This window comes from Asparagus officinalis, chromosome 5 (genome assembly GCF_001876935.1).
Source record: "Asparagus officinalis chromosome 5, Aspof.V1, whole genome shotgun sequence".
Classification (NCBI taxonomy): Eukaryota; Viridiplantae; Streptophyta; class Magnoliopsida; order Asparagales; family Asparagaceae; genus Asparagus; species Asparagus officinalis.
Genome location: NC_033798.1, coordinates 122077085 through 122086566, shown reverse-complemented (window position 1 = coordinate 122086566; position 9482 = coordinate 122077085). Strand labels below are relative to the sequence as shown.

The window sequence follows — 9482 nt, the reverse complement described above, 5'->3', positions numbered from 1 at the left end:
AGAAACCCGGTCATGCACAGGGCCATAAATGTTCAAAGCTAAGGCAAGTGTGGTTCAAAGTGAAAACTACCACAGATGAGTTTGATTTTGTGTGATCGCTCAATTTTTAGACAGTGCTGGTTCAAGTCTCTGCGACACCATGCATCTATCTTTTATTCAGTTGGTCTAAAGGGGATTCAAGTCCTTACGATATCTACCTTATGCATAACGATTGAAACAACGGCACTGTTACATGACACTAGTTTAAAAAACTTGTGCTCCTTTCCAAAAATGAGTTTTCAAACTATATATTTATTAACTATTGGTAATTTTCAAAAATCCATAGTAGCGTAGTGGAAAGTAAAAGTTTTGGTGTTTCAAAAGGTCTTGTGTTCGAGGCTTGCCGTAGGCAAGCCGAGAATTGTTTTTGATTTAAATAATTAAATTAATCCCTCATAAGTACTAGTGGGTCGTGGGCCGTGGGCCAATGGGCCGGGGATCGGGGCTAATCGGGCTAAGGTGCTAAGTGGCGTTTTGAAAGGTGCACTTTGCACTTCGTACGGAGGTATCGGGGTTAGGTGACGCCTTTTGGCACCACGTTGGCCACCTCACATATCGCCTCGCAGGCTGCGTCACAGCATGCGGGCGAGCCTCGCGTTTGCAGCGTGGGGCGAGCCTCGCGGGTGATCCTCACGTTCGCAAGAGGGAACGCGACCATCGCGTTCGCGCAAGGGTGTGACCCTCACGTTCGCAAGAGGGAACACGACCCTCACGTTCGTTAGGCGCGACCCTCGCGCGGCGGTGCGAGAAACACGACCCTCGCGTTCAGGCGTTACTGCATACAACAGTTACAACAATTAAGTCATTTGCTGTTATAATCATAATTATCATAATTGTCATTATGATTTATAACAGTTAAATTGCCTGCGGGTGACCCTTGAGTTGGTCTTAGAGGCCTATAAATAGTGGCCATTAGGGCAGCTCTTGGAATATACGAAAAACACACTGAAGTGTTCGGGCTGTTGTGCTGCTGCTGTAGAGTTTGAAAGCGTGCAAGCTTTAATCTGTGCCCGAAGGAACTTAGCCCTGAACCGAAAGGTTTTTACAGATCGAAAGATCTTTACCTGAACTGAAAGATTTAGCCACATGCGCAAACAGTTGCGAATTAGCTTTCTACAAAATTTTGATAAACAAGAAAGGGATGAAGAAGGAAAATAGAGAATTTGACAAGGTAAAGAAAGCATTTATCCACTATTTAATTCTTACTACTGTGTAAACAAAATCCAATATACGCTATGGCCTAAAGGTAATTGATTGGTTAGAAAAGCTTAGTGCAATAAGCTTAAACACAATAAGCTTAAACACTTAAGAGCTTGCACAATGCATATTTATGTGAAATCTAACAAATTACTAGAGATTTGCTTAATTTACTTGAATTGCATATTTAGGATGAAGAGACTTGCATAATGCCACACATTTATCATTCTTTCATACATGTCAGAAAGTATAATACTTCCTAAAATATTGTGTTTCAGAGTAGAATAACATACTTTGATGCATAAACTAATTTGAACTCTTCATTTTTCAACGGGGAAATGAGGAAAACTTATATATAGAATTTCACAAAAATTCTAGGTAGGTAGATAGATAACCAATACATAGTAATCCTCTATCCAACTCTTGGATGGGCTTTATATTGGTTAAGAAAAGACATATTTTTGCTAACCTAAATGCATAGGTTCTTGCAATTATATATTAACTGTATGTTAATAATTTGCAATACTTTTGCTGTGGTAATTTTTGTGCGCATCATCAAACTCCAGTATGAATACGCTTTGGGATACAATTCTCTCACAATTTAGCTTAACGATATTACTCCATAACAATCTCATAACGGATTATGTCCGTTGCATTGTGAGGACTGTCGACTGTGCTTTCCTATTGGGGGTAAGTTGGAGAGGTTTCTCCTGGACCAAAACCTGGACTGTCTTTTGTGCGCAAAATTTAGATACTTCAAATTTGTATACAGTATGGATATAGACAGAAAAATTGAAACTCTTCTTAAACTCAGGTTCATGTGTATGGTTAATGACTAAAGCTTAGGTCCAAATAAAATAGAGCTAAAACAGTCTTATTTCAGTCCTGAAGATTCAGGCCATTCATCAAATATGACAAACTACAAGAAATGTTTTGACTTCTAAATGTTTTACGTGAACTCACCTCCAAGATCATTTCTCAAAACTTAGCCACTGTATCTCATCCAGAGATTGCACCTCTGAAACTAGTAATGTACATTGTTCCATCACCAGAATATTATCCTCTATTGCGGGTATTAAGCATTGACATTTGATAGATTATGTTGAAATCCACTTTTTCAGGTTGCTCATGCTCTTAAGTTTCCTTTCTATGCTAATTTGGATCGTCTAGAACACAAGAAACATATTGAACTCTCTGATGGGGGAAATCTCAGGATTCTCAAAACATCATATGTGTAAGATTTCGTTAGTAGTTTTCAAATGAAGGAAAAATAAGCTGTCTTCAGTACTTGTTTATTATATTAGCACAAACTAATTATTGTCGTCTCAATAGCAATCACAGTATCAATAAAAAAGATGTCCTAAAGATGGCAGTGGAAGACTTCAATTTGTCGCAGTCTATGTACCGCAAAGAACTGGAATGTCTTGAGAAGTGAGTCTATCCATTTATTTCTTAATATGGTTAGGGTAAATTATGAGAAACTCCCCTTCATCTATACCCCTCTCTTTGAAGGGGTAAAAAAACTTATCTATGAGCATTAATGAAACCATTAATTTTGTAACTGAGTTTTGTTCTTCAGACGTCTACGCAGACACTTGTACTTGGATACGTATGAACCAACGTTTGTGCTTCAGATTTCACAATTTTTGAGAGTTAGAAATATGAATGAAGATATAGAAAAGAGTAAGTTGTTGGATAGAGTAAATAACTCCAATCTTTTTTTATCATTAATCTAGATTTATGCATGCTGATGGTTGTCTAGATGTATTAGGAACTAAACTCCATTACCGAACAAATGGTTTTATTATTGATCATAGACATGGAAGTTTCTTAAAAACAAGGAAGAGATGGAGGAGGATTCTTGTTGTTTACCCATGTTGATAGAATTCATTCTGCTTCTCTAAAATCCATAGCACAACTTTTTCTTGCAAGCAGGTGGGTCAAAGACAATAAGTTGGATCGGCTTGAATTTGCTAGGCAGAAACTAGCATACTGCTATCTTTCTACTGCTGCTACACTTTTTCCCCCTGAAATGGCAGATGCTCGCATGTCTTGGGCAAAAAATAGTGTGCTGACTACTGTGGTTGATGATTTCTTTGATGTTGGAGGTTCAAGAGAAGAACTTTTAAACATTATTATGCTGGTTGAGAGGTACAATTTATTTAATTGCAAACAAGTATGATTTACATGATTTTGAACTTGGATATTTTGACAGATGGGATGGAATTCATGAGAAGGAGTTCTGTTCAAAACAAGTGGAGATCGTATTCTCTGCTCTTTACAGTACTATTAATGAGCTTGGAGCCAAGGCATCAGCGCTCCAGAAGAGGAGTGTCACACCTCATATAATTGAGATTGTGAGACATTTAATCATGTTGTGGAAGAATTTTTTCATATTAAATGCTAAAATCTTTCATATTTTGATATTAGGCTCCAAACTGTCATATTTTTAATTTGCACCCCAAATCCTTTTAGTTTGTTTCAAATTACACCCTGTTGTTAACTTTAATGGCCATTTTAGAACATATTCCATTAAATGTTATATTTTATACTGTCTAGACAATTATACCCTTACGAAATGGCTCCCCAGTCCTAATAATGCCTTATCCATTCTTCCCATCGCTTTAATCGTTTCATGTTCTTTCCATTTACTCTCCTCAAATCCACTAACATCTGCACTAGATCTTCATTTGAAACCTATTTCTTCACTCTATTACAACACACAAACTACATTATTTGTATTTTTTTTCTTGCTTATTACCACCTTCCTCTCTTGTGCTTTGGATGAATTCTAGGACTGAGGGAATTAAAGGTAATTTATCTCATATGGTTAGCTTCTAACCATAGAACATTTATACATTTGGATGGAACCTGAATAGAGGGCGTAACTAAAATATAAATATGTGGGGATTTAATATCAAAATATGAAAGATTTTAGTGTCCAAAATGAGAAAACCCCTCTTTTTTGTTTAGTTCTTTCTGTAGTCTTCTTAACTTCCGAATTTGTAAGTTGCAGTGGCTTAACTTGATGAAGTCGATGATAAAAGAGGCCGAGTGGCTGATGAACAAGTCAGTTCCTTCACTGGATGATTACATGGAAAATGGATATGTTTCATTTGCTCTAGGACCAATTATTTTGCCAGCACTCTATTTTGTTGGTCCAAAGCTTTCAGTAAACAGCATATATATATATATATATATATATATATATATATATATATATATACTTTTTTTATCTACAACAAATTCATCTTTCCTTCCCTAACCAGGGGAGCTATTCAATTGGTGAAAGGTGCGTTAAAGAATAAAAAAATCAGGGGCATAACAAAAATTTGTAGTAACAAAACAATTTTTTTTATCTACAACAAATTCATCTTTCCTTCCCTAACCAGGGGAGCTATTCAATTGGTGAAAGGTGCGTTAAAGAATAAAAAAATCAGGGGCATAACAAAAATTTGTAGTAACAAAACAAATTTTGGATAGAAAGCAGAACTTAAATAGAAAATCAACTGGGGATTAAAGAATTGAACATCAGTGGAATAGAATTAAATTATTGACAGATGATGATATGTGTACTAAAGCAAAAAATTAGACAGTTAAATGAAAAAGAAAATAAGTCAAATTCTAAAGATATAGGTACGCATATTAGAAGAACATTATAGTGGTGAATTAGAACTACCAAGTTGGTTTCTAACGACACATAATAAGAAAAATATCAGACACAGTTAAATAATAATCCACAACAAATTTCAAATTTAAGGAAATTAAACTTACAAGTTGTGGTACAGTTCGGCCGAAACACATAGATGTCTTTGCCCTGATTCTAGGATTCTTGTTCTTAAGATAAGGCAGCAGCTTTGGCAATAACAGGGAAGGAGAAACCCAAGTTGTCATTGAAATCAAAGCAGTCACAGCAGCTTCACATACAAAGCGCTTATCTTGTGAAGCTTTGAGAAGCAATTGTACAAGCTGAAAACAGAATTCATGAAAAAGTTACTGACAAACTGTATACAACATAAGAGTGGAAGTAGAGTAAGGGACCAGAATTACTATCATACCATCAGATCAAGTGAATCAACTATTGAATCTCCGTAAACCTTAAATATGTCAGCAGATGTCATAATTGCAGTTTTGCAAACTGCACTTCTTGGACTTTTCAAGGATTTCACGAGCAGTGGAATCACGTCTCCTCTGTTATGCAACCGACAGAAAAAGAAAGAAATGGCACAAGGAGATGAGAAGCAAATTAAAACCATAAAAGTAAGCTATGCAATTTTTCCAAAGTAAATGTCCTTGTATAGTAAAATTGCACAGAAAGAAAACAAGACTTACAATATATCCAGCAGTTTCTCCTTGTGATATAAAGATATTTGCCGCACATTGTTGAGTGCTTCACATACCAAAACCCAATTTTTGGAGTCTAACTTTGCTAGAAGCGTCTTCATGATACAAAAACAACTATTTTCTCATTAATACGAAAAATGCAGCAAGCAACTGGAAACATTTATTAAACAAAACACATTAATATATAAGAAGCCAGCAAATATATGAAATAAAAGGCCATACACTGAGACTTGTATCCACAGAAGGAAGATCCGGCAGATTCTCAGATTCTATATACTCAATTTCTAAATTTCCAGCTTCCACGCCGTTACCCACTGACTCAGCTTCTTGCACTGGAGCAGATGACAGGGATGCAGAAACTTTACTCGGCCTCCTTTCTATGTTGTTCTCAATGTTAGGCTTTGTAAAACCTCCTTTACTAGAGCCATCACTTTTCTTCTCCAGTCCCGAAATCGGCAGTACATTGAGATCTCTAAGAGCTGTTCCTGACATCTTTATAATCTGGAGGAAACAAATAAGAGAAGAACTCAGAATAATCTTGAAACGAGAGCAGTGACAAAAGTTTTCCCAACAGAAAGAATAAGTACAAAAAACATAAGCTAGGGCTGCTTTATTTCAAATTTGGAGCACATTTTTTTGTTTTTTCCACTGGTTAAAGGCGATGCACAACTTGCTGGCTCTTGTCAATTATGTTAGCTGTTAAGTACATAATAAATTCATAAAGCAAATGTGGACATTACTTCAGCATACTGTTCAGAACAAATAAAAGAAGAATTGAAACTGAAGCTTATTTGTAAGGTATTGGCAAAAGCTTTTAGCAGCACGTAGCACAAAGTTATCCAAATGGAAAATCCATGGCACATTGGCAATAATCAGACCATGATATTCAGAGCTGATAACATTAATGAATTTTACAATGAACTTCTAGAGTTCAAGAACTTTTTGATCAAATTTCCAAAAGGTTACGTTGCATTTTCAAGTCTCCCTACTTTATTGAGTTGTAGACAGCTGCCCTGCAGCATTTACAGCCTTTAGAGATAGTACAAACAGTCTGAATCAGTTTTTAAGGTAAGCCGTGAAATTCTCTATCTGACTTCTGCAGGGATGTCTCAGTGGATGTAGTGTGTTAGAGATGAAGATCTGATCTGTTGATTTAGGATGTCACGGTTGCAGCCTAGTGGTCACAATAGAAAATTCAATATCCATGTATTTTTGCAAGTATAAAGTCAGCAAGACATCCACGAAACTAACCATGTTCTAATGCATGAATATATAGTACTATAGACGAATCAGAAATCCATGTAGAATCATGCTATGTTATTGACATATTAATAAAGTTTCATGTCACTGAAGTCAATAATCAGCATCCACGCCCACGCCAAAAATAAAATTGCTTGGACTAGCAGATTTTTAAACCGTTAGCAGAGGTTGGACACTCAATCATAAACCTATCGCAGTTGATAGTGTATAGACACAGTACAGTACAATTTACTGATCCTCCCATTAAGGGAGAATTTTCCTGCTGGTGCATAGATCTCAAGGGGTATCTCATAAAAAATTCGCAAGGATGTAATTTGTTGATGAAGTCAGCATGGGGAATTGGCATTTTGGACACAACAAACAATTTTGATTTAGTATCACCGTTGGAGGTTGAAGTCATGTAGTATAAATTTGTAACTGATTCCTCAATTCCCTGAGATGGAAATTTAGAAATAAACTATAATCTAAACGGACAGCATTTTGCATGCCCTATCTAGATTTAGAGGTAGGTCAAATTGATGATAATAAATGTAACCTTCTACAGCCATGTAAGAGCGATGTCCAACCATTGCCAGCTTAAATATTGAAGAATCATTTCCTGAATACATAAAATGATCAATATATTGTCAACCAGATGCCTTTCATGAAATAGCTTATACTTGAGATGTCAAGCTTGTAATAAACAGGGAAGCAAAAACTGTGTAGCCTTCTACAGACTTTAAGGGTATAAGGGTCACTGAAATGCTAGAAAAAAGCTTATAAATGAAGCATTACAGTACAGGGCCTAGTTATAGTTGCTGTAATTGTCTTTGCAGTGGTCTTATATGAATAAAGAGAGATCATATGAACATACACAGACATGTAAGAACAACATCAACCAGAGCAGAGCCTTTATCCCAAACTTTCTGGGATCAGCTACACAAGTCTTCCATCAGTCATGATACCACTATCATCTTATCCTCCTTAATTGCTTCCGACCAAGTTCTTTGAGCCCTACCTATATTCCTACATGCTCCATTAATTTTCATTTTGTCACTTCTCCTAATCGGTACACTTAGTGACATCCTTAGTCTGTGAATAAACCATCTCGATCAATTATATTTTTTTTATCCACAATAGGAGCAACACTTTCTAATAATAGACATATTCTTGCACCAAAAAAAAATCTAGACAACTATTTCTAGCGGTATATCATTTATGATTTACCAAAGGACTAATCCTTGACTCTCCAACTTTCATCAGAGTAACATCTGAATTTTTCATCATTTTGCAAGTCATTATTTTCCCAGTACTTTCAACTAAAGAAAAGTCAGGACCATACATATATAACCCAAACACTTAATGTAAGCAAAAACTTAGAAGCAACAATTGGAAGGAATGGTCTGGTTATAACAAGCAGCCGGACAACAGTTAAAGTTTTAAATAAACATTTCAACTTTGAAAATTCAAACTTGAAACATTGCTTTCACTATTTTCTCTTCCCCAATCAATTAGGGTTGCCTGAATCTAAGGAAACATGCTTCAAAGATCTACAAGTACCTAAATTAAACAACCCTAACCCAAAACTACAGTCATTCAGTGGAGAACAGTTCTCCGCTAATTTAACATCACTCCAAGATACTTTCATCTCTACTCCTGAATTGGTGAATCAAAGCACCTCAACGTACTCAATCCAACTTTTTTCCCAAAAAACTTAACATCGCTGCTCAATTTTACCTAACCAGTTATCTCAGGGGGGGATTTTCCCCCAACGAAACCTACATTTCTAGGGCCAGATCACAGAAAGCCAAGAGATCTAACACAGATTCACTTCGTCATCAGTTACAAGCAATCAAAGCAAACAATGAACAGATCCAGTCACATACAACAGCAAAATTCAAGAAACTGAGATCAAATCAGTACTCGACCAAAGCCCTAACTAACTGGGAGGAGAGAGAGAGGTTACCAGCAACAAGAAATGGCGAAGACTGAAATTCTATAGAGAGAGAGAGAGAGAGGAGTCGCTGTTGGTTTGGTTCGTCTCTGTAGAAATGTCGGAAGTTATTTAAAGTAAATTATTAATTCGCCGGACGAGGATAGAGATCCGTCAAATTTTGATGATCCCTACGCTCACCTGCAAACGGACCGTGGACTTGTACCAAACAGATATATCTGCTTTATGGGGCCCATGGATTACAATTCGGGTGCGGTTCGGGGGTTTCGCCGGCGAGCAGTGATTGGAGGCTAGATGGGTGCATGTGACCCCACCGCTGGCAAGTAAGTACAGAAAGAATATTGATTGGTAAAAGGGCAAAATCAGTGGCTAATGATTTAATTTGATTATGGTTTTTATTTTTAATTGCTTGATTTTCAGTATGGGGATAAAGGTGGAGAAATTAAGGTCCTGTTTGGTACGCGGGAATGGGAGGGAATGGAATGTCATTCTCACTTCACATTCCCTCATACCAAACAAAACTAGTTTTTAGATACTGGAATGGCCATTCCCATGGAATGGCCATTCCCACTTTTTGTGGGAATGTGCATTCCAAATGAGAAGATAGGGAATGATCATTCTCATTCAAGGGGAAAATCAAATTAGTTAGGTTTTTTTCAATTATACTCCTATTAATAATATGAATCAATTTAAAAATCATGGCTTTTGA

General features: G+C 36.5%; 2 protein-coding genes across 3 annotated transcripts; one reads left to right on the top strand and one right to left on the bottom strand.

Annotated features, from left to right (window-relative positions):
* LOC109842526 (ent-kaur-16-ene synthase, chloroplastic-like) lies at positions 864 to 4544 on the top strand. Its single transcript, XM_020411393.1, has 6 exons — positions 864 to 2470; positions 2578 to 2667; positions 3172 to 3387; positions 3452 to 3593; positions 4253 to 4408; positions 4506 to 4544. Exons 2-6 carry the CDS (start codon positions 2603 to 2605, stop codon positions 4542 to 4544), a joined length of 618 nt encoding a protein of 205 aa, XP_020266982.1. The 5' UTR covers positions 864 to 2470; positions 2578 to 2602.
* On the bottom strand, positions 4912 to 8913 carry LOC109841033. 2 transcript variants are annotated; one of them, XM_020409888.1, is made up of 6 exons: positions 8786 to 8913; positions 7376 to 7438; positions 5803 to 6081; positions 5569 to 5675; positions 5295 to 5427; positions 4912 to 5205 (listed from the first exon to the last, which is right to left on the bottom strand). In XM_020409888.1, the coding sequence occupies exons 3-6, from the start codon at positions 6070 to 6072 to the stop codon at positions 4927 to 4929; spliced, it is 789 nt and encodes a 262-aa protein (XP_020265477.1). In that variant the 5' UTR covers positions 6073 to 6081; positions 7376 to 7438; positions 8786 to 8913; the 3' UTR covers positions 4912 to 4926. The 2 variants fall into 2 exon arrangements, with proteins under 2 accessions (XP_020265477.1, XP_020265476.1); XM_020409887.1 differs by lacking the exon at positions 7376 to 7438 and having other exon boundaries at positions 8786 to 8908.

Coding starts and splice junctions, on each gene's coding strand:
- LOC109841033 (XM_020409888.1), bottom strand. CDS start 6,072: ATGTCAGGAACAGCTCTTAGAGATCTCAATGTACTGCCGATTTCGGGA. Junction 5,428..5,568: donor GAGAAACTGCTGGATATATT/GTAAGTCTTGTT, acceptor GTTGCATAACAG/AGGAGACGTGATTCCACTGC. Junction 5,206..5,294: donor TTGATTCACTTGATCTGATG/GTATGATAGTAA, acceptor TTCTGTTTTCAG/CTTGTACAATTGCTTCTCAA.
- LOC109842526 (XM_020411393.1), top strand. CDS start 2,603: ATGGCAGTGGAAGACTTCAATTTGTCGCAGTCTATGTACCGCAAAGAA. Junction 3,594..4,252: donor CACCTCATATAATTGAGATT/GTGAGACATTTA, acceptor TGTAAGTTGCAG/TGGCTTAACTTGATGAAGTC. Junction 4,409..4,505: donor TTGTTGGTCCAAAGCTTTCA/GTAAACAGCATA, acceptor TTCCCTAACCAG/GGGAGCTATTCAATTGGTGA.